Consider the following 24,853-nt stretch of genomic DNA (forward strand, 5'->3'; position numbering starts at 1 on the left):
TTCAGATCTAGGATGTGTTATTTTAGTGTTCCCTTTGTTCCCTTTTTTTTCAGCAATGTATATTTTATATTTGATATTCTTCATGGTTGCCACTCTTTGTCTTGACAGCTTTGCACACGCTAGGAATTCTCTCAACCAGCTTCATGAGAATGTATTTCAATTAACAGATGTGCCTTGTTAAAAGATCATTTGTGGAATTTCTTTCCTTCTTAATGCGTTTGAGCCAATCACTTTTGCTGTGACAAGGTAGGGGTGGTATACAGAATATAGCCCTATTTGGTGAAAGACCAAGTCCATATTATGCCAAGAACAGCTCAAATAAGCAAAGAGAAACAACAGCCCATCATTACTTTAAGACATTAAGCTCAGTCAATGCAAAAAAATGAAGAACTTTGAAAGTTTCTTCAAGTGCTATGATGAAACTGTCTCTCATGAGGACCGCTACGGGAAAGGAAGACCCAGAGTTCATGTGAGTTACCAACCTCAGAAATTGCAGCCAGTAATAAATGCTTCATAGGAGTTAAAGTAACAGACACATTAACAGTTCAGAGGAGACAGTGTATCAGGCCTTCATGGTCGAATTGCTGCAAAGAAATCACTACTAAAGGACACCAATAATAAGAAGAGACTTGCTTGGGCCAAGAAACACAAGCAATGGACATTAGACCAGAGGAAATGAGTCCTTTGGTCAGTTGAGTCCAAATTTGAGATATTTGGTTCCAACTCGCCATGTCTTTGTGAGACGCAGTAGGTGAACGGATGATCTCCGCATCTGTGGTTCCCACCATGAAGCATGGAGGAGTTGGTGTGATGTTGTTTTGACGGTGACACTGGCAGTGATTTATTTAGAATTCAAGGCACACAACCAACATGGCTACCAGAGCATTCTGCAGCGCTACGCCATCCCATCTGGTTTGTGCTTAGTGGGACTATCATTTGTTTTTCAACAACCAAAAACAGGCTGTGTAAGGTCTTTTTGACCAAGGAGAATGGAGTGCTGCATCAGATGACCTGGCCTCCACAATCACCTGAACGCAACCCAATTGAGTTTGACCATAAAGGAAAAGCAGCCAACAAGTGCTCAGCATATTATGTAGGAACTCTTTCAAGACTGTTGGAAAAGCATTCCTAACAAAGCTGGTTGAGAGAATGCCAAGAGTGTGCAAAGCTGTCAAGGCAACGGGTGGCTACTTTGAAGAATCTAAAATATATTTTGATTTGTTTAACACTTTTTGGGGTACTACATGATTCCATATGTGTTATTTCATAGTTTTGATGTCTTCACTGTGATTCTACAATGTAGAAAATAGTAAAAATAAAGAAAAACCCTTGAATGTGTAGATGTATCAAAACTTTTGACTGGTACTGTATTTAAATAAAAAGGGATCTTTCAGGAATTTACTGGTTTTCCAAGTCATTTAAAGGGATCGTTCACTTTGAAGTTTTAGTAACATTGCTAAATTACCAGCTAGCAAACCATAACACCCATTGCACTGTCACTTTCAGCAAGTAAAAAATATAAACATCTTTAACTATCCCTTTAAGAGAAACTCAAGTCAAAAATAAGAGGAAGGAGTAATGCTTGAGTGATTTATTCAACAGAAATCATTTGGTCCCCTCAACATCAATGAAACGGTCATAACAACGTCTTGTATGGTGAGGTGAAGGGGGAACAGGGAGAAGGAACGATAGAAGACTTCAGTGAAACAAATACAGAACAGAAAAGTTATCACAAAGGATAACCTTGATGACGAAAACTGGAGGGGGTGAGTTCCATGGGAGTACAACAGAGAGACTAAGAGAAGTGCAAACAAACATTGACAGACAGGGTAGTATCCAGAATAGCACCCTATTCCCTATATAGTGCACTACTTTCGACCAGAGTTCATATAAAGTAGTGCACTATATAGGGAATATGCTGCCGTTTCAGACGCAGACCATGACATACTCACTTCAAGATCCAATTAAATCGCACTATAGTGGAGTCCGATACAAATGAACCAACGACAAAACAATTATTTTTTTCACCTCCGAAATGAACAAACCCACAAACCTCCTTTTACAAGAAACAAAGCTATGCAAAGGTGCGGAGTACTTTACCAGTACATGCTGCTTTTCACTGATGTAAGCAAACTTATGAAAATTGTACCTCTTATTTTAACTCTGCCTTCTGAGATAGTGGACACTGTAGCACCTGGGAGTTAGTTCTAACGTAAAACGCAGTTGTATCTTTCGAGGCCAAACTAAAGTATAATTTAAGTTTTAGTGCACAATTTTAAGGTAACTTTTGTGCCGATTGTCCCTTTGTTAAAGAGAAATAAGATTCTGCCCATTGTTCAAACGGGGTCTAACACTTTCGGAAAGATTGAGCCTTTAAGCCATTATCCCTCAATATACCGTATCGGAAATCGCTCAAGATCCTGGGAAATCCACCTCCTTGAGTCATGTAATTAGAAACAGGAAGGAAATCTTGGGCGTCAAAACACAAAAGTCTAGTAACTAACGAGGAGAATCAAATTAGATGCCAATTTGAAACACAGTCAACAGGAAAAACACTGACAGGAATCTGACCAGCCATATTGGCTCTTAGCAAGGAGATCACTATCATGGGCTCTGGCCCAATTTCTCTGGTCGTCAACTGAATCTCCAACACATACAGTAACACTGACAGAAGGAGACATTTTGGATCAAAGGAGATGGACATCAGGGGCCCTGGCCCAATTCTCTGGTCTTTTCTGCATCTTCAACACAGTAGCAGCACAAGAGAGAAAACTGCATTTTTCAACATCTGTTCATAGGGATGCTGTTTTTCCCTTTCATCAAATCATGCCTTCTTTCCAAACCATGCTTGTAGGTAGGAACTCTGTCATAACCTGGGGTTGGTTGGTACAATCAGCACTCATCAACACGTAGGATAGGCAACAACAAAAAATACATCTATAGACAATAACAAGTAAAAATGTTATGTAAAGACGATTGAGGTATGCCATGTCTCCAGTCCATTCAGTAGCCATCCCTTACTAAGCGCCATGGCAGATACAAGCCATTGTAAGAGCCAGGCATGTCCAGCGCCGCACGAGAGCCTTTGTCCCTTTGATCCTATCAGGGGCCTCCAGGGGCCCCTCTTGCTGTTTCATGTGTAGCTGGAGCACACAAGTGCCCATCTTTTCTCTCCACTTTGACTAAAAACACCAAGTCTATCTCATTGTTTTAAAAATCAAAAATCCCAGCTCCTCTACTCAACCAGTAGACAACACTGAAAATGTAGACAAAAAGCAACCAGGTTGAACAAAAACAACCTTGGGCGTTTCCACAGTAACCAGGAGTGAGGGGGGAGGGGGTGATGTAAACAGTAACCAGGAGTGGGGGGAAGGGGGGTGATGTAAACAATACCTCTAATATATTGTTTCTGTGGAAACAAGACAACTAATTTCTTTAAAAAATGCAGTTCACCAACAGTCTGATTTCTGACCTAATAGGTTTACACCATGCATAAAATGTTTGTTTTTATGCACAACATGCATATTACACACCACCTATAAGTTATTCAAGTGTAAACCGCACTCAATCTCTAAAAATACAAAAACAGAAATCATTTCTACTTAGCTTCCGGCAGGAAACAGTGTCATTATATCTTTGTTCACCCTGCCTCCAAGCTTTTTAATACTTGGTCCGAGTATTCAGGGTATCGGCTTCTGCCTTGCCTAAATAACGGCCCAAGGCAGACTGGCCCTCATCCTCGCCAAGAGCTCATTCAAAACTCTTCACTGAGAAGTCAAAATTCCTTCTCTTTCACACTGTCGGAGACAGCGCTGATTGCGACACCCCATTGAGAACACACAGATACAAGCTTAGATCGATTTGACTGAGACCAGACTGCCGTCAAAGTTACTTCGAAGTCATTTTGACAGTTTGATCACTCCTGCCATTGACTCGATACTTGAATGAGAAACTGAAAACACCAGCCATATAGGCTACTACTTTATGAAAGCACATAGTCAAGGTGGAACGATGTCTGAGGACTCTAACACTGGACAGTGAACTGAACACAATGCTAAACATCGCCCAAGAGAAAGTTAAAAGAATGAGATGGGCATGGTTACTCAACAACAATAATTGTCAATACTACCTCCAAAGCTGCCTCAATGGCAAAGCTCAAATATTATTTATTTTTTATTTTTTTAAACTTCTAGCTGTATGAAGAAGTGCATTTGTCCGATGACAAAATGCAATGGGGACAACACAGCGGAGAGGGCAGTAGACACTTTACGGCTCCTTTCTTGAAACATAGCAAGGCAGTATCCAAATAATGACGTTTCTCTACATATTTATATAGCTTTCCCTCAGAGCTTCCTTGACACATGATATAAAATCCCTATTAAGTTCCCATTTTTAAACAAGTTACTGTATTAAATCTCTGAGGAGTTTTGAGTTGAGGTAAGGGTATTCAGTGGTAAAATAGGCATCTTTTGTGATTTGCAGTGTAAACTCGTGGCTACAGTGCCAACTACCTCAGTATTTGTTGTTGCTGTATTGTCCCATGTGGGGAAGTTCTCTTTCCACTTTTAGAGAATCATGTTTCCAAACAATTTATCCATAGTATATAATTAATATCTACCACAAAACCTTCCTGGACATGCATTAATCTGACTAAAATTACACGGCTTTGAAAAATGAATGGCTGTTGCAGAAATAACTGCAACAAGAAAACGCATGGCTTTGTGAAGGAACACCTACATCAACACGATGATTGAGTTTGAAAAGATAAGGGGAAAAGGCAAAGAAAGGAAATAACATCAGTTTGTTGCGGGGGGCATGACTAAAAACAAATCATTATTTTTGGGGCTTTTTACAATTTAGCCGATCAACTCTTCATTCTCGAGATGTGTGTGATGAATGTGTGCGCTTGTTCCAGCATGTGATTGTCAGTGAGTTATCTTAGGGGGCGGCTGTAAAAGAGAAGTTAGCTGCCAGCTTCACTTTATTGCGAGGAGTCCTCTTGCTGGGGCTGTTTTCAATGGACGCTATTTTGCAGGTCACATTCTGTGGAGGCTTGGTAGTCGTAGAAACCAAAACAACAACATTCTGGTTGTTGTCAGTTAGTAGTTCTATAGGCTCAGATGTGTCACAGACAGCAGGTGCTGCTACAGCTTCCTCCTCAGGTTTATCAAGCTCTGAAAAACACAATGGCAACACGTATCCACAACAGTCCAAGGGAAGATGTCGGCTGTGTGTATAGCGGAGCACGAGTAAGGTCGAAGCTAATGCCTAGGAGGGCTAACAGTCTCATTGCACACACAAGACCTGGGTTTGAACCGCGGTTGATCACGTGATCAGCTCACCTGCTGGTGATGGCGTCTGCTCGAAGTGGATGAGGTCAGCCTGTTGGAGAACGAGGTCAGGGTGCAGCTGGGGAGAGGGCAGGCAGGAGGGTACTGGGCCACACAGCAGGTCTACTGGAGAAGTCAGACACAGCAGCTCCGTCTCCACCCCACCAACACCTGAGGGAGAAAAAAGAGACTTCATTTCTGCTTCAATGTATAAACAACTATTAAAAAGCCTAAAAACACCTACAAGGCAGAAAGAATAAGATCAAAACATTGCTAATAGTGCCTATGACTCCAGTGGTGTGGTTAGCTACCTGGGCTGTGAGTTCCAGACTCTGTGTTGCTACAGGGGCTGTCTCTCTGGCTGGCCCCGTCCTCAGGCTCCTCTGAGGCTGCAGGGCTGGCTCCAGTGGCTCGAGCTGCTGAGGAGAACCAACCAACCCACAGACCATTATTACACTCTTTCCATTACAGAGAAACATTGTGCCTTTAAGACACTACCATTTCTGTTCGCATCATACAAGCAAAACACCACGACTTCTGTTCCCATTACATGTCATGTTCAACTAGTCTCATGTTGAAGGATCATACAACATGATGCCCATGAGATGAACTGATAACAACCCCTTCCCGTATGTTAATACTAAATGCAGGTAAGGCCAAAGCCATTCGTTTCCACAGTTCCTGCTGCCAGACGGTTGATTTGTCTTTACCTTTCATATCGTTCTTCAAAACGATAATCCTCTTGTGGCCATGCCCTTTGATCCACACTACCTGCACACAGGAAGAAACATCCCATTTAATTACCACAAACCCCATCCGTCCGTCACCACAGAGTCTGCAATGGGGGCTAAAGCCGCACAGTGCAGGGACAGAGAAGGCAACTAACCACATTGACTACATCTGCTGCTTCCACAGTGATATCTCAGTGCAGGTCCATATGCTGAAGAACTCTTTATAGATACAAGCGTTATAAATTCCCATCTTATCATTAACACATCTGTGTATTTAAAACATGTTGTTTAACTAAATGTTTCTTGTCTATCAGCTTTGAATTTGAGAAAAGCACTTAAAAAAAAGAAAGAAGTTGCCTAATTCTGTACCTGTGGTATGGCGTTGAGCAGGTCGTCTACGCTGCCGTAGCCGTAGGAGCGAGGTTGGAGGCCGAGTCCGGTGAACTTGGCGTAGGCCCCGGGGAACTCCGTTAGGAAGATCTGGTGGTAGTGGTAGGTGTGGAGCAGGGCACGCACCCTACGGGCAAACTGGTACAGACGGGTGAGTCTAACTCTCTCCTCGCCACGCTCTCCTTCCTCCTCACCCTCACCGTAGAACAGCTAGGGGGGAGGGGGAGAGAGAGAAGGGAAGTTATGAGAAACACCAGGGGAGGGCAAACTTTGTGGCTCGAGGGCCACATTGGGATTTCAAAATTAAACAAACAGAGGGCCACACATTTTTTGGGGGATGGGCCAAAACGGTCAGTTATTTGAAAATGTATAGGTCCATTGTCATTTCAACATATTTTGTCTAGTTTGAGTTTTTAATTTTTTTTTATTACCCGCGGGTCGTAGTTTGCCCACCTCGGTCTAGACTAGACCTACACACAAAGACCAAATGGTCATTATTCCAAATATTCTAACATAACCACAGTATTTCATTCAAAAGGATTGTGAAATATGTCTCAGACAATTACAAAACCCGACGAACACAATGCTACCCAACTTTAAGACCCTGTGAAAAAGCCCTAAAAAAAATATTTTCACAGGAATCCATGATCCTTCTTATCAGACAAATAGGCAGTAGAGCAAAAAGGTTCCAGTCTATAGAACTAGAATTAAACATTAGTATAGTATGATATCTCTATGGTCCAGTCCACCGACCTCCACCAGGTAAGGCAGGCTCTTCAGCAGCTCGCTGAGCGAGAGGAAGCCGTATTCACAGGGGTTGAGCTGTACCCCATGTACAGAATGATACAGCAGACTCAAGCCCTCCACGCTGACGGAGCCGTCTCCCTCGTGCTGCCCCAGGCCCATCAGCAGGGACAGCAGCTGGCACGTTAACGAGCGCAGAGACTTCCTGTTGATCAGCTGGACCTCACGGCCGTTAGTGCCGTCCACAACCTGAGGAGAAGGTCAAATCAGATTTATAAAAATCCCTTTATACTGCAGCATGTATCAAAGTGCCTTCAGTTGGAGGTGAGAGATGAACCTTGGTATTCAGAAAACATGGCTGAATCTGGAATTGATGGCTCATTTCCAATATAAAGATGACATTTCAACCCACCAATAAGGGGCCTGCATGCTCAAAATTCATCAAAGCCACTTCAGTGACATCAATTCATATCAATAAATACTTGTGACTCATCCTTTGGGGCCAAAATAATGTTTACACGAGGTATAGCTCAGGATGCTCTTGTTCAGTGTTGGGGTTGACAACCATCAAAACATGCAGTATCACAACCATTTAAATCAGTCTAAATCTATTAAATACAACAGCCTACTACAGATGTATTTGACTGAACTGACTAGAAAGTCCCAACCATACCTTGACGACGTGGCAGAGCTTGACGAGAAGGGCGGGTAGGGAGGAGACGTCGTAGTCCTGGAGCCTCAGGCCGTAGCCAAAGGTCTTGCTATACTCAGACAGTAGCTGGGCAGCAGGCAGGCTGGAGTCTCTCTGGGAACGGAGCATCTTGACCAGCTGGGCAGCCAGGGCCTTCACACGCTCTACCTCCGTTAGGGTCAGCACCTTCTCCTCTCCACACTCTAACACCTGGGGAGAGAGAGGGGTTCCATAGCAAAAATGTCCACTCTACTCTAGGAATAACATTATTTGAACTGATAATAAATTACCCATTAGGACAGAAATGAGATGCACACCAATATTTATTACACACAATTTTTGTGGCTGGTGAAAAGAAAAATAGCTGCTGGGTATGACTGTTTTTACTGTCAGACGTTGCGATTAATTTCCAAATCATTCCAAATTAAGGTAGTGCTCTGGATAAATTGAGGATAATCTGAAATGATCAATGGCTTCTCCTGCAGTACTCTGAAGTCTACAAATAGTAAAAAAAAACACATTCCTCCTGGGACAGAGAATGATTCTGGCCTCCACCCACCATGAGTACGTCGGGGATGGCCTCGAAGAGCTCCATGAGCTTGGTGAAGCCGTAGTAGGCGAGTTTGCACTGGCGTCCGAAGTGGTGGTGGTAGGTAGGGATGAACTTGGAGAAGGCCATGCGACAGTGGGGCTGGTGACGCAGTAGGTCCACCACCTCCTTACCAAACTGCTTGGTCCGCTCCATCTCATCTGATGTACGATCTGAGGGGGACGAGACAAAGGAGGGCAAGAGTTAAAAAACCCTGTTTTTTTATATTTTTTATAATATATATTTTTGAAGCCAGTTAGATATGTTCTCTGCTGGATGGCGTCTCCCTGTTGTAATAAACCACGTATTTATACATTTACTTCACCTTCTCTCCTTTTAACTCACCTGGTAATTCCTATTACAGGTCATTTAATTTTTTTTGCCGGTTTTTTTAATTTTCTATTTTTAAAGATTATACAGAAAAACATGTAGATGGAAAAACAACCTGATCCCCAACAATTTCCACTGGGATTCTCTGCCTCTAACCCTGTTACGGGGGCTGAGTCACTGGCTTGCTGGGGCTCTCTCGTGCCGTCCCTGGGGGGGGTGCGTCACCTGGGTGGGTTGATTCACTGTTGTGGTCGGCCTGTCTGGGTTTCCCCCCCCTTGGGTTGTACCGTGTCGGAGATCTTTGTGGGCTATACTCGGCCTTGTCTCAGGATGGTAAGTTGGTGGTTGAAGATTTCCCTCTAGTGGTGTGGGGGCTGTGCTTTGGCAAAGTGGGTGGGGTTATATCCTTCCTGTTTGGCCCTGTCCGGGGGTGTCCTCGGATGGGGCCACAGTGTCTCCTGACCCCTCCTGTCTCAGCCTCCAGTATTTATGCTGCAGTAGTTTATGTGTCGGGGGCTAGGGTCAGTTTGTTTATCTGGAGTACTTCTCCTGTCCTATTCGGTGTCCTGTGTAAATCTAAGTGTGCGTTCTCTAATTCTCTCCTTCTTTCTCTCTCTCGGAGGACCTGAGCCCTAGAACCATGCCCTAGGACTACCTGACATGATGACTCCTTGCTGTCCCCAGTCCACCTGGCCATGCTGCTGCTCCAGTTTCAACTGGCCTGGGCCCTAGGACCATGTCCCAGGACTACCTGACATGAGGACTCCTTGCTGTCCCCAGTCCACCTGGCCATGCTCCTGCTCCAGTTTCAACTGTTCTGCCTTACTATTATTCAACCATGCTGGTCATTTATGAACATTTGAACATCTTGGCCACGTTCTGTTATAATCTCCACCCGGCACAGCCAGAAGAGGACTGGCCACCCCACATATGCTCTCTCTAATTCTCTCTTTCTTTCTCTCTCTCGGAGGACCTGAGCCCTAGGACCGTGCCCCAGGACTACCTGACATGATGGCTCCTTGCTGTCCCCAGTCCACCTGACTGTGCTGCTGCTCCAGTTTCAACTGTTCTGCCTTATTATTATTTGACCATGCTGGTCATTTATGAACATTTGAACATCTTGGTCATTTTCTGTTATAATCTCTACCCGGCACAGCCAGAAGAGGACTGGCCACCCCACATAGCCCGGTTCCTCTCTAGGTTTCTTCCTAGGTTTTGGCCTTTCTAGGGAGTTTTTCCTAGCCACCGTGCTTTTACACCTGCATTGTTTGCTGTTTGGGGTTTTAGGCTGGGTTTCTGTACAGCACTTTGAGATATCAGCTGATGTACGAAGGGCTATATAAATAAATTTGATTTGATTTGAAGTAGAACAGGTATTTTCTGACTCTATTGAACAGAGAGAGGATGGCAGTGTGGAAAGAGGTTGTGTCAAAAGGCAGTAGGCCTGGTTTAAACCTACTGTATGCCGACACCGTAGAAGTGTACCGAAGGCTGTGGCATTACTAGTCAGGAGATAGTCGGGCATGTGCGTGTGTGTGTGTGTGAAATGCATTACTTTATTCCATGCCCTCCAATGGCAAGGATATTCTTACCCATCTCCAAGGGAATTTCTGGGTTGAATATGAGTGGGGAAAAAATAAATTTAAAAAATCAAAACAAAAAAGTGACTAATATTTCACAATTTTCCCCCAGGGATCAAATGCACAACCAGACACAAACAAGACAACAACCCAACCGTCTTGTCCCACGTTCAACATATTTTCTAAACAAACGTTACCAATATTTTACATGTCCTTCCTAAAGCTGGGTATGTTCCCCCAAGTGATCAAATGTACTAGAAAGACCGAACAACCCTCTGGTAGTTTATCCATGACCCTGATATCAGACCCATAAGGGTCGCACAATTCTTGTTACTTTCCCCAAATCCCAGGTGGAAGTACACTGGGAACAATAACCACGAAAAATACAGAATCCTTTTGGGGAAGTTACCGGAATGTTGCATACCCTAAGACCCATACAGAGGGACCTCATCTCACCTCTCTTGGGTACAGAGATGACAGTGTCCAAGTCCTGGTGTGTGATGGTGATGGTGGTGTCAGGGATCTCAGCTAGCAGGTCCATCAGATCACACATCCCATAGTCCAGCACACACCAGTCTCTGGAGAAGCACCTGTAGCAATAGAAACACATTGAATGAACACACACACAGACAGGGAGCCATTTGACAGAAAATACACTTCCAAATGAATTCATATAAAACACCATCACAAGTAAATACACCTCCAAATAAGGCAATAGAAACAGAATCCAAACAAAGTCATAAAACAAATACTTTACTGTTAATTAACAATAGCTGACAGGAATGTGCTTAGCTCTTGGGATAGACAACCTGATTGGCTGAGAGCGTGGGAATGGGCGGTCTTCCTATAGAATTGACCAGTGGTTGGTCTGCATGAATTTTAGACTCTAGACGGTATGATTTGCTGAGAGAGTGGCGGAGTGGGCAGTTCCTGGCGGTAGTACTGACCAATGGTAGGCCTGCATGAAGTCCGTGACAGCCACCTGTTTGCTGGCCTGGAACTTGAGCAGTTTGAGGAGGTCCTGGGTGAATCTCTTCACCTGGGCACGGTGGGTCAGGGTCAGCAGACGCTTGGTCCCCATGCCAAGGATCTGGAGTTGAGAGAGGAAAAACAGATTTTACTTCAGGGTCGCCACCACTGAGAGTGTATGCTAGCACTTCCTGCTGCAATAATCTATTAGATGTTGTACTAAGTGTTTCTGTCAGGGATCTAACCTCAAGGCTGTTGAAGTGTGTAATGAGAAACAAAGTGGGCAAGGCTTTGTCAGGAGGGACAGCAGATGGTCTCCCAGTCTCTTCATTGTGTGTTTGAGCTAGGAAGTCACTAAACTAGCAAGATTAAATGTGATCCATCATGTATCAATTAATTGAGCTTGAGTAACTGCCATCTTTGATTATCTGTGTAATTGAGCGAGTTATTAAACTGTGCGTGTGTATGTATCATACCTGCAGTACGTGAGGCACAGCCTCCAGTAGCTCCAGCAGCTTAGAGTATCCGTAGTCAGAGACCCTACACTGCTTGGCATAGTGGTGGTGGTAGGCAGGTATGAACTTGCTGATGGGCATCAGGTTGCAGGGCTGACCCTTCATCAGGTCAATGAGCTCTCTACTGAACTGGATCAACTGGGGGTTCCCCACCGGGGACTTGCACCGCTGCGTCCACTGGTCTATGACACACACACACACACACACACACACACACACACACACACACACACACACACACACACACACACACACACACACACACACACACACACACAGCAAGAGGTTTTAATTACTTCTATTATGATAGTAGTATGGGTGCAGCTCTGTCTTGGCGTGCTGGTATCTGCGTCAGCGGTACAGTATCCACCTACTAAAAATGTCAGGAAAGTAGTTTTTAGCTCAACATATCGCTGACACAATTCTTATTGCCTCCCGAGTATCTTCAAGTCTTTGAGAATGGCCTTATGCGATAGGGGCCTCCATTGTTAATGAATATAGGGTTTAAATTCTGTAGGTTTGTATTGCTTTTATGAACCCCAGAGGATTCCTCTGCGAGTCTAAATAAAAGGTTTTCAATGTAATTCTCCCTGAGTGATAGGGCTGAGAGTCAGGTCAGTACCTGTGTTGGATGCGGGTGGCTTGTTGTGGATCCACTTGATGACCTTGAAGCCATTCTGAGCAGTGACTATGTTAATGCCTGGTATACAGGTGATAAGGTGCTCCAAGGGGACACTCCCCTCCTCCTCCCCCTCTTCAGACACCACCAGGGGGCCCAACTCTGATGCATAGCACTCTGAGAAACTGAGTCACAGGAAAGCAAAATTAATATGAGTGAAACACAAAATCTAGTAACATTTACAGTGTTATAGGAAATTCCAAATGCCATTGTACTCCATTTGTATGAAATGGGTTCTAGAAATATTGTTTTGCTTAATTAAAAAGTTATTTCCCATAAAAGTTCACTTTTATTTCAAGGCAAATCTCTCCCACTCCATTTATTGAATTAAACTTTATTAAGCATCCACTGTCCATTAATCTATCCAGGCAGAGACAGCGTTGGTTACCTGAGCAGGGGCAGGGTTCCCTCATGGGACTGTAGCAGACAGTGGACCTGGGAGGCCAGGGTCTTCAGAGACACCACCACAAAAGGAATCTTATACGAGTCTGGGTCAAAGTCTGCCTCACTACAGGGGGGGACAGAGAGATCGAGCTCTTATGAAATACTTTTCCAAAAAGAGTCCTGTAAGATGACATAAATGTGAGTGTGTGTGTGTGTGCGCATATGGGTCTTTCAGTCTATCCCTACCTGAAGTTCTGCTGTGTGTAGTGGTAACTGCAGACAGGCTCGTGGTACTCCAACTGTTCAAACACCACAGGACTACCATTAGCCGAGGACCCCTCCTGGGACTGAGACGACCCCAGAGGGCTCTGCCTGGCCTGGCTACTGGGGAGGAGACACACCAGCCTGCCTCCACCCTGCTCCCTCACCGCCACAACCTCTTGTAGTCTGTATAGGTCGCTCACCACCAGCTTACGACCAAATCTGGGGAGAGGTGGAAAGGAATTAATAAAGTACATCGACAGCCTTTATTTAGCCTCCATTTACACAGGCAGCCCAATTCGGATCTCCCCCCCCCCACTGATTGGTCTTTTAACCAATCAAATCTTATTGGTCAAAAGACTAATTAGTGAAAAAAAAAAAAAGAACAGGGCCCGTTTTCCCAAAAGCATCTTAAGAATAAGTTCATTAGAACCATAGGATCCCATAGCTCTGTTGAACTTAGCATTAAGATGCTTTTGGGAAAAAGTGTAAACGCAGCCACAGTACTTAACATTGCATAGGACTAACTCCTACAGAGGTGGAGGGAGGTTGAGTGATGAGGAGGAGAGAAGCAACATGACTCACTTTTTCTCGTAGATTTCAGTGAACTTGAAAAGGGGAAGACAGCTGGCTGGCGCGTCCTGGAGAATCTGGAAGATTTCAGAGCTGTAGAAAGAGGAAACTTTTTCATACCATCCGATTCCATCTCAAACCAGGAACAAATCATGTGTTGGCGACATTTAAAAAAGGATGGTGCCGAGTTCCCCGATCGAAGACATGAAACTGCCAAATGATGTGACAAGTATGGGAGAGAGTACTACCTCAATGTTAACTGTACTGTACATACCGGAGCATGGCTAGAGACTTGTTGCCGGCCCCGGTGATGAGGGACACGTGGATGCGTTTGCTTCCTATCTTGTAGCGGTGCAGGCTGCTCACAGCACTGATGGCCTGCTGTAGGGAGACGAACTGGACGGTGGCCTTCAGCTGGTAGTCTGTGTGGGGACTCAGCTCTACGCCTTTAACCTGGAGAGAGACATGCACGTTAGCTTTTCATGTCGTCTAGTGTCCGCGAATGACGCACAAGCAATTTGACCTCATTGTGACAGTGAAATCCCATCGCCTTCCTCAATGACATTGCAATAGGGCAGGGTTTTCCAAACTTGGTCCTCAGGGCCCCAAGTTTTGGTTTTTGCCCCAACACTACACAGCTGATTCAAATAGTCAACTAATCATCAAGCTTTGATCATTTGAATCAGCTGTGTAGTGTTTGAGCAAGATTCCAAAACATGCACCCCTTGGCGTCCCAAGGGCAGAGTTTGGGAAACGCTGGCATAGAGTGCAGTCTACCATATAAATACTACAGAGCACTTTTGGCACAAGCACACACAGCCGCATCAGAAAATGACAGAATAGGTTGAACCAATGACACTAAACTACTAAATCCTGACCTCGCCATCTTGCTATTTAGCCTCAAATGGGAGACAGATTAAAGCTCCATTCATCTATAATGAATAGCATCAGAATACTGTCTGTACAGGACTCACCCGTCCGTGTCTGGAGAAGGCGTCGTGCAGGCTCTGCTGCAGCTCCTTACGGGACATCCTGTAGTCCAGGTTGGCCACCTGTAAGTCTGCCCCGTCCGAGAAGGGCTCTGAGGCCTGTGGGCACACAGGCAGACAGGGGCTGCTGCTGCCCCGGGGAGGAGGATCTATTAGGGGGGAGGAGCGGCTCGACCTGCAGGGGGATCCACTCCTGGAGCAGAGAGAAAGAGGAGTTGAGTGGGTTGGTTGGCAGCACCATAGGAAGGTATAGATTGAAATGGCCTGACCAAATCATCAAAGTGTCAGATATTTGTGTAGCTCAATGAGGTTACTTTAAGACGATTTGTGCAGGAAATTCTTTAAATAATTTGGGGGATATTCCCTTGTATTTTTTTGGGGGGGATAAAAAAGGCTCAAGTTAAAACCAAGGCATAGACTGACGTCTCTCCTCGCCTAAAGACTGCTGACAGGGTAAAGAAACAAACGGGTAATTCTGTAGTGTCTGATGGTCTCACCGTGAGGACCAGGAGCCTTGGGAGAGGCCCTGTGGCTGGGGGAGGACCGAGGCGCTAAAGGTCTTGTGCAGGGTCAGCTTACTGAAGGCAGAGGGGGTGCTGACCTGGAACTCTCCAGAGCTCCGGTCCACATGACGCTCAGAGTCCGATGCACTGCGGGGGCTGGAGAGGTCTCTCCTGATGGGAGAAGGGACATAAACTCAAAGTTTAAAGATTATGGCATACTCAGCTCTCTGAAAACAACAACTGTATGTGAGAGTTTTAGGCATCACCTCAGCTCCAGTAGTTTGAGCACAAGCCACCTCATTTAGAAACAGCTGCTTATTAATTCCTACATCTGCCTATGTGTTCTACACTTCCTTGGGTCGATGGAGCCCTCTATAACAGGGATACTTTTTGCAGGCCATTTTACAATATTGAAGGTAAATACACATACAAGCCTGTGGGAACCAACTGTGATGGAACCATCTAAAAATTAGTACATTTGTTCTTTCTTCATTTTAGTCTGAAAGGGGCCCTGCTGTCCATAGAGTACCTCCTGCAGCTGAACATAGATTCTCCTATGAGGCCGGCCTTGATGGGGTGTTGCTGGGACGGCCCCTCTCCGTTACTGTGGGGGGAGGAGTTGCGCTGGCCTTTCTCCAGGGGGAAACCCCCAATCTTGGGCTTGGTCTCCAGTCCACCTAGCTCCTGCACCAGGGGGACAACCAAAGTGTAACTAGATATGTAGTGGTGAATGTATTAGAATAGCCATCAGCTTGGCAGAATGGATGTGAAGTGGAAGAGGATAATAGATAAACGATAAGAGCTGAGAGGAAGTGGTCCTTCAGAATGCTGGTGATTTTTTACCAAAGCTATTTATTAAAATCAGAGCTATACGTTTCCCCCACTGTTAGTATTATTCAACCTCTTTTATTGTCATACCTCTGACATTATCATCACCATTCTGCAGTCTTCCCCTCAGCTCTATTGTCGGGTGGAGACAAAGCAACGGAGCAGCAGAATAAAAAGAGCAGAGATCAAAGTAACAGATCAAAAGCGTAGAAGAAAGAGACCATAAAAAACAGACTGTTACGGCCGGCGGGACAGGAAGCGATTACAAACAGAAGCAGGATTCTGACGAGACGAGGCATGGGATAGAGCAAAGATGTGGGAGAGATATGCAATCATTAGATGAAACATTGATCGAGGCATTAATTGATGCGATGAAAAAAAAAAAAGCTCAACCAGACATTATATGAAGCATGGGACAAAGTGTTTGATTAAAACATTACATGAAATGTTGAACGGAGCACAGAAACAGACCAGGCATTAAACTACATGAAGCATGGGATGAAGCATGGCTATAGATTAAAAGCCACAGGATAGCGCAGGCAGAGTGGAGGACATGGACAGGGTTAGGGGAGGACAGGCGGCACGCAGGATGGGGGGACGGCAGGATGCTGCTGACCTGAGGAAGGGTTCTGGTTTGGGGGGGAACAGGGAAAGGTGTCCCCCCGCTCCCCCTCCTGGGGCTGTAGGGCCTCTCAGGCACCGGAACGGAGAGGGGGAGCGAGGATTCCCTCTCTCTCTGACACTCACGCCTCGCACGCCTTTTCCTCCTAGGGGAGCGCAGCTTCTCCAGGGGAAGGAAGGAAAAAGAGGAGGGAAGAGGTTGAACTGGAAGCGGAGGTGGAGTCTCAGATGAGGGTGGTGGTGGGGTCGGGTCGTTCCCCTCAGTGGACGGAGCTGAGAAGGAGAGGGTGATGCGCCGACCGAACACGTCCTCGTTCTCCATGCGTTTGCGGGCGCGCTCCGCCGCTTCCTGCGAGCCGAAGCGGAGGACGGCGGTGCCGGTGGCCATGGAGACGCCAAGCACCTTGCCCCCGCAGTTGTCCGAGAGGCGGCGCAGGCGGTTGCCCACGCTCTTGCAGTCGCAGCCTGGCGGCAGGTTGTACACATAGAGCAGGTTGTAACCGAGCTAGTGGGGGGAGGAGAGGAGGGAAAGAGAGAAGAGGGGACCGCTCTGGGTTTATGTTTTTGAACATTCTTTGGAAATGTGTTTTGAAATGACAAGAGGTTTACATGGTCGGAGTCTTGTAATTCGTAGCATTACACTACTGAAGATCACACTGTAGAACGAGAGGGAAGACACAGGACCCGTGTGGCTCAGTTGGTAGAGCATGGCACTTGCAAGGCCAGGGTTGTGGGTTCTATTCCCACAGAGGGACCAGTATGGCCAAATATGAACATGTAAGTCGCTCTGGATAAGAGCGTCTGCTAAATGACTCAAAAGTCAAATGTAAAAAGGTCTAGAACCATTGGAAGAGTAAAGGGAAGATTTCAGATTGCCCAGAAGTAATGCCTAAAGGGCAGATATCTGATGTCTCTGAGCAACCAGAGTACTGTACATTTATTGAAAAGTGAACTTTTGACATTCTGCAATATGGATTACATATATCTCTGAAGCCTACCTGTGATTTGACAGCCTGTCTGGGCGGCAGGTCGGCTACCATCTCTTCAAAGGCCACGTGGCGGTGGGCGTGCTGCAGCAAGGCGTCCGACGTCTGACCGCTCTTATGGACCAGGTTCACCTGGAAACCATGGCGATGCCGGAGGTCACTCAGCTCGCTGGCAAAGTTCACGTCGGCTGTGAAACGGATTCGGAACCAGGGTTAACTACATAGGTATGGAGTGGACGAACGAAATGAAAGGAAAACAGTATTAACATTAGGTCAAATGAGCACACGCACAGGAGACTAGCACCACAGTAGCAGGGGCAGTGTGTGTTTCTGCAAAGCGCCGCAGGCTCTGACGAAGCTTGTCGTCCGCAGCGTTCTTGGCGGTAGCGTTAATGTGCGCTACCGTCACCTGGGGGACAAAAATTACCAGAAGACTAATCAGACATTGCTCATTTAGGTAGAGTCAGAGACTGAAGAGTGGAACACATTACCAGCTGAGGGAATCAGATCACACACAGGTTACCTGGCAGTTGTTGAGCTCCTGGATGACGGCCTTGTTCTCCTTGCTGATGTCACAGACGCAGATAAACTCTGCCTCTCTGTGGCCCTGGAAGAAGTGGCTGCGGAGGCGCTGGACCACAGCTGCAGCAGAGCGACCGCTGGGAACGCAGCAGTTCTCGATGTCCCAGAAAACACCCACCGGAGGGATGTTCTCAGGACCTTCTGGAGAACCTTGAAGACACCAAACGTGTTCAGAAATTGAGCATAACTGGGAGGTGCTGCATGTCTCTAGTGATAATTGTTTTTGAGAAAAATGTTGGTACAGTGTGCCCTTCTGAACACGACTGGCATCATGACAGTGATACATACCATACTTCGTTGCAGATTTGCCCAGGCTGGAACCCAGCAGTAGCAGGCCATCGGAGGAGGTCCCACAGCCGTTACACACAGGGATGGGCACTGAGGGCGACTGGGCCGGGGGCAGAGGAATGTTAGGCCACAACTTGTCTGCAGGCTGAACACGTCGAAAGAACAAGTTATAATTCTGTAGTCAGACAAAACAACTCATGTCTTCAAATGTTGTAATATTGTAGAGTCAGGGATGGGCAAAGAGTCATATCTAAATGATGGGCGAATGACACAAATTGTAACTTGTATGCATGTAACTGAACAAAGTACTGCCCGTTCTTGTATACAAGTGACACCCAATACAATAGAGTGCCACCACAACAGTGAACAAAGAGAATTCCACCAACCTTCGTCAAACAATCCCGGCAGTAGTGCGCCCCCATGCGACAAACTGTGCGTTCAAGATTGAAGTGCATAGCATTAGAAGAACAGATATGTCCCGAGGTGGGTATGTGGGGGTCACTGTGTGCTGCCAATGATCTCTGGACCCCCAGAGTGGCAGGGTTGTAATCACCACCACAGGGGTAATACCCAGCGGGAGTACCCAGGTTACAAGTCCTATGGTGGGGGGTAGAGAGGGGGGCGGAGGTGGTATTGAATTTAGACTCGTTGTAGGGTAAAGGGATGGAGGGGTAAGAGTGGAGAGGTCTGAGAAGGCCTCCTGTACAGCAGGAGCATGGTAGGTGGGAGTGAGACTGAAAGGGTAGGGGCTGGGACATGGTGTCTACAGAGGGGATGTGGAGCTTGTAGCTCCCAGAGGGGAGTAGCGTGGCTCTGGCATCCCCTCCACCACCACCACCAAGGCAGGGGAAGTGCGGGTGTGAGTTGAGGGTGGTTGGCGTTATTTGACTGGTTCCTAGCCTGCTGAAAGAGGCTTCCTGAGAACTTGGAAGGAGGTAGAGTGGGACACCACTGCTGACACCGACACCACTACTAATACTAGCGCTACCTCCACCACTAACAACCCCATAACCACCACGACCTAATGGGTCTGTGCTGCAGTGCTCACAGTGAGTGCACACGCTTACTTTGGGACTACCCCCCTGTTGTTGTAGTTGTTGGAGGGAGTCTTGCGGAAGAGGAGGCAGACAGGGGGGGGGCAGAGGGAGGGGGGCGAGGGGGAAGGGCTGGGAGGCAGCGGTATGATGCGGAGGAGGAGGCAGATCTTTCAGCTCCAATACTGGCTTTCTGTTGTCCATGTAATCGTTCTGAGAAAAGAAGTTAAAACAAAAAGGTTATTTCTAAACTAAACAAACAAAAAGGTTATTTATAAACAAACAAAAAGGTTATTTCTCAGCATTATCATTTCATGCTTACTACTTATTTTTTTACTTTTTTATTTGGCATTTGATTCCTGATTGATACTGTACTGCATTGTTGAGGAGAGTTAGTAAGCATTTCCCTGAACAGTGCTCACGTGAACAATAAACGTTGATTTGATGGGGCAATGTATTCTAGTTTAACCTGACCCATCTTTGTACAACTTACACCTCAGCTCTACTACACACGTGGCGTTGCTTTGCCTTCAGCGCCGTGTCAATGTGACTTTCTACCTGCTACACAGAACATTGTTTTGAGAGCGGAGATTCTTATTTTCCCCTACTGTACCATATTCATAGATTATGCACAAGTACAATAGCTTTGGTCCAGTTTTTTTGCAGGTACTCATTAAATTATTGCTAGTGGTTGTACCAAACGATCCTCCAATTACACAAGCTGATTTTGTTAGCTAGCTAGTAGCTTCTTGACTTCATAAATCTTAGTACAATAACCAGTGGTGTATAGTCGAGGTCATATGCAACCAAAAATCAACCTTTTTCACTCGAGAATTGAACCTCTGCGATTCTTGAGCTTGGAGACTGCCGTTGGACTGGACGCAAAGGCGAGCGCAAAGCGGCAGTATAGCAGCTTTCATTGATGTCAAAGGAAGCATTTCCTCAATGGCTGATGGCAATGCTGGATGCCCGATGTCTATAGCATAGCAGAGCCGTAAGATGGTAGAGAAAACGAGGTTGATGAAAGTAAGCCAGTTCACTGATAAGAGAAAAGAGATGTGTGCCTAACATGTCAGATAGTGGCCTTGGGAGGATTCATGATATGTAATAAGAGGAACTATCATTCTAGAACAACCAAGTTCAGGAACAAACAGTCTCTGGCTTTTGAAGCCTATCTAAAATGACTGGAGGCAGCAATGTACATAGTTATGACTAAAACGCTACATTTCACTATTGTGTTTGTAACCTTTTTTAATCTTCATTTTAAAAAAGGCAAGTAGTTTAAAGGACAAATGATTATTTACAATGACGGCCTACCCCGGCCAAACCAATCCTCTGACGGCGGTGGGCCAATTGTGCACCACCTTATGGAACTCCCGATCACGGCCGGTTGTGACACAGCCCGGGATCGAACCCGGGTCTCTAATGACGCCTCTAGCACCTTTAGACTGCTGCGCCACTCAGAATCCCTAAATCCTCTTTTATTACACAGACTTCACTCTCCACAATTCACACACTGTTTCCTCTCAAAGCTTCAAATTAATTGGTCCCTCCATGTTGAAATCAGTATCTTCAATGTCTACCCCTAATAATACGATTGATTAGACCTGGGAAGAGAAACCACAAATTGACACCGACCACTTATTGTGGACATTTAGCTGATATTATTCATTACCTGATAGGGACATATATTAAATAAGTTTGCTTATGTGGGCGATTGTTAATGGGATAATTGATAGCTACACCATTTAAAGTAGTAGTAGCTTTAACTTATTTGTGATAGGGGGCGGTATTTTGACGTGCGGATGAAAAGCGTGCCCAAAGTAACCTGCCTGCTACTCAGGCCCAGAAGCTAGGATATGTATATAATTGGTAGATTTGGATAGAAAACACTCTAAAGTTTCTAAAACTGTTAAAATAATGTCTGTGAGTATAACAGAACTGAAATGGCAGGCGAAACCCAGAGGACAAACCATCACCCCCCCACCACTGATTTCAATGGTTGACACTTTTATAATAGGGCGAAATCGTGCCCGATTGCAATTCCTGGGGCTTCCAGTCTTTAGAAAGTGTTTCAGGCTGTTTTTTGGAAAATAAGACAGAATTTTTTTTTTCTAGGTGGCTCCCATTTTGGCTGTAGTGTTTTCAAGCTTGTGAATGAGAGCCCGTTCTTTGGTATTTTTCTCCGGTAAAGACAATAACGATTCTCCGTCTTAAATTCTCCGGATTCATTTTGTATGCATTTTGAAGGCGGGAAACCGAGTGGATTATTGACTGGAGCGCGACAGCTAAACTGAGTTATTATGGATATAAAAAGGACTTTATCGAACAAAAGGACAATTTGTAATGTAACTGGGACCTTTTGGAGTGCCAACAGAAGATCCTCAAAGGTAAGGCATATATTATATCGCTATTTCTGACTTTCGTGTCGCAACTCTCTGGTTGAAAATGATTTATGCATTTGTGTGCTGTCCTCAGATAATCGCATGGTTTGCTTTCACCGTAAAGCCTTTCTGGAATCTGACACAGCAGCTGGATTAACAAGTTAAGCTTTATTTTGTTGTATTGCACTTGTGATTTCATGAAAATTAATATTTATAGTAATTTAATTTGACGCTCTGCAATTTCCCCCGGAAGGTGTCGAAATGGGACGCTAACGTCCCACTAATCCGCAAGCAGTTAAGGCCCTTAAAAAAGAAAATGGTATGCATAAATGTAAAAATCCTACATTCAATGTATCGTTAGTGACAATTCGGTCAATTTATTGACTGATGGGGGTTTTGTATTTCATACCCATCATAGAACGTAAACTATCATCGGTCTCTGGATACAATATGCCAATACTTAATTGAAGCAGAATGTAAATGTTCTCTTGGGCTGAGATGTTACATACTTGTTTGTCTGTGTTGTAACTTGGGGTGTTTAGCTGCTCGGAGGTGGAGAAGCAGTCTGTGAGTTTCCAGAGCCGCGACGAGGCCTCTTTCTTGGGATGACTGAGCCATGGGAAGGGCCTAGAACTGCATATGGATCTCTCCTTTCCCAGTCCTTCCATCATACAACCTAGCAAAGCCTTTCACCATCTCGCTTCCTTCTCATGCTTCCCTAAGATAGAGAAAAGAGGAAGCCCTTTGTTTTAAATGTTTCCAAGTTGGTCTTCATAACTTTCCACTGGCTGCAACAGCTAGCAACCACCACAGAATGTTTAAACCTACCCCCCAAAAAGTTCTACAGAGCTACCATTTCAGGGGCATAAGCTCCTAAATATTTAGTTGCGCTGCCTGGAATTATAACTTGGGAGCACAGTGCCCCTAAAAAACTGAATCCAGGTAATAATTGTTGACATGATTTCTTTGCTGTCCCGCAGTAGTATGCAAACATGTGGTGGCACAGAAAGGAAAAGGTATCTTCTTCAGGAGATGAGCTTCAAAACTAGCTAGGGTTCATGTATTTATTATTTTAGTCATTTAGCAGACACTTATCTAGAGCAGCTTATAGGAGCAATTAGCATTAAGTGCTCATATTTTTCACCAAGTCGGCTCGGGGATTCGAACCAGCAACCTTTCGGTTACTGTCCCAACACTCTTAACCACTAGGCTACCTGCCACCTTTATATATGCCTACTGTAGGCTCTTAAAAATCCTCTAGGTTTATTCAATTACAATAAACCCTGTATTTTTGCTGGCAAGTCTTATCAATGAAAGGGCAATCTGCAATTACTACAAAATTTTGCGACATAAATAAATAATAAACCCATCGATTCCTGAAGAGTATAACTTAAACTGCCCCATGAGCTTAGTTTAACTGTCATAACCCATCAGAATCCAAAATAGGTTTGCCCCATGTTTGTAAACAAAGTAAATGTGAACAAAACACTATAGCCTCAAACATGGTTAAAACTGTACTTTTATATTATGATGGTCGGCCTGTGAATTTAAGTGTGGTTACATTTCCCACAGCCCAATCCCTCAACCTTTTACCGAAACAGTAGCGGGAAACCTGCTTAGTTATTGTTTGAACTGTGGATTGCCGCTTGAATACCTCATGTTTATTTGTGTGCTTGGGAGCACGTGTGGAAAATGTCAGCATAGAGCACCAAGCAAATTGTTAACTGCAGAGTTTAGCCGATTAAAACTCAACGTTTTAAATCGTTGAGTTGCCTATGCAGTTGTGACATGCTAGTGTGGATTTACTGTTTAGCTATACACGTGCCATTAAACTAAATGCGTGTTCCCGTTTGCTATGTTCATGACCAACTGCCCTCATATAATTCACTGGTTCATTTTAGTGGTGAAACGAGGCGTGTACCTAGCTAACAGGACTGCTTGCGTAAACCAATCTCAGTGTTTGGTTAGCAGCTAACCATAGTGAGTTAGCTAACGTTACATGTATTCGCTTGAAAGTAGTTACAAAAACTAAACAATTTTGCGGCACAACCCAAACGACATAGCTTCCTCTCTAAATACCATTCTGGCAATTCCTCATAAAATTATCTTGACAAATGACAGGAATTCTCTCCCATAAGAGTACCGTTAAAGTTAGCTAGCCTAGGTTGGTTAGGTAGCCAGCTAATGCTAACTGACGATTGTTTGTTGAGACAGCACCTGCTACATACTGCTTAGTACCAGATACATGGGTAACATCATGCTATATCAACTAACAGTCAACGTATTTGAATGGGGTATTTATCTAGATAACTGGTTATTTCTTACCGGACTGGCGAGCTAGCTAGCTACTTTACTTCTTTTCTTCTCATATCCCTCCGCGTTATCCGTCTACCTAGCAACCAAACGTTTTTTTTAACATACATTTGCCATAAACGATTCCACCACTGTCGCAATTGCACACAAAGCACCCAACTGGTTTCAAGTGTCCTTGCCACTGAGCCTATCGTTATATCCCTGCTAGATGGTTATCAAATTCCTCAAAACGAAACTTACCATAATTACAACAGTATGCTGATCGAATTTGTGGCCATTTTAATGTAAAATAACTACTAAATAAACTGTAATGGAATACATAATTTGCTAACGAAGGCAATGCACACGTTCTCTCTATTCTGGAACGTCCGTCAATTTCAAATCGTGTAATGTTCCCACTTTTCTAGTGGGAAGTTGGTTTAGCAAATCGAAACATTTGTTTGTGTACACACGGTTTATTTATTACACTACTCGTTAAAATTTCTTAGAACTTGTAACCGTGCACCGAATGACTAATAAAGTGAACCCCGTTGTCTACGCTCACAGTCTTCCAGGAAAT

At 44.9% G+C, this 24,853-nt stretch overlaps 1 protein-coding gene across 7 annotated transcripts; it reads right to left on the bottom strand.

The window, feature by feature from the left end:
- Positions 1-1,576: 1,576 nt before the first annotated feature.
- Positions 1,577-24,845, bottom strand: LOC124002573 (meiosis regulator and mRNA stability factor 1-like). Of its 7 annotated transcripts, none has more exons than XM_046310071.1 (28): positions 24,535-24,845; positions 24,307-24,373; positions 22,491-22,699; positions 18,950-19,810; positions 18,564-18,663; positions 18,217-18,425; positions 17,985-18,102; positions 17,706-17,881; positions 16,703-17,212; positions 15,788-15,942; positions 15,253-15,429; positions 14,741-14,948; positions 14,041-14,219; positions 13,779-13,859; positions 13,179-13,415; positions 12,937-13,056; positions 12,492-12,673; positions 11,831-12,051; positions 11,333-11,475; positions 10,842-10,975; positions 8,446-8,648; positions 7,869-8,096; positions 7,205-7,444; positions 6,431-6,661; positions 6,041-6,101; positions 5,642-5,749; positions 5,343-5,501; positions 1,577-5,174 (listed from the first exon to the last, which is right to left on the bottom strand). In XM_046310071.1, exons 3-28 carry the CDS (start codon positions 22,650-22,652, stop codon positions 4,939-4,941), a joined length of 5,439 nt encoding a protein of 1,812 aa, XP_046166027.1. In that variant the 5' UTR covers positions 22,653-22,699; positions 24,307-24,373; positions 24,535-24,845; the 3' UTR covers positions 1,577-4,938. The 7 variants fall into 7 exon arrangements, with proteins under 7 accessions (XP_046166027.1, XP_046166026.1, XP_046166023.1 ...); XM_046310070.1 differs by having other exon boundaries at positions 5,642-5,746; positions 18,564-18,708; XM_046310067.1 differs by having other exon boundaries at positions 18,564-18,708.
- Positions 24,846-24,853: the final 8 nt, after the last annotated feature.

The sequence above is a fragment of the Oncorhynchus gorbuscha genome, linkage group LG18 (genome assembly GCF_021184085.1).
Source record: "Oncorhynchus gorbuscha isolate QuinsamMale2020 ecotype Even-year linkage group LG18, OgorEven_v1.0, whole genome shotgun sequence".
NCBI classification, from domain to species: Eukaryota; Metazoa; Chordata; class Actinopteri; order Salmoniformes; family Salmonidae; genus Oncorhynchus; species Oncorhynchus gorbuscha.

Bases quoted from the DNA above. Each gene is read 5' to 3' on its own strand.
- LOC124002573 (XM_046310068.1), bottom strand. From the start codon at position 22,652: ATGATGGAAGGACTGGGAAAGGAGAGATCCATATGCAGTTCTAGGCCC. The intron at 18,709-18,949 runs GTTGGTGGAATT...CGACGTGTTCAG, and splicing joins GCCGGGATTGTTTGACGAAG to CCTGCAGACAAGTTGTGGCC. The intron at 17,213-17,705 runs GTAGGCTTCAGA...TCCCCCCACTAG, and splicing joins GACAGGCTGTCAAATCACAG to CTCGGTTACAACCTGCTCTA.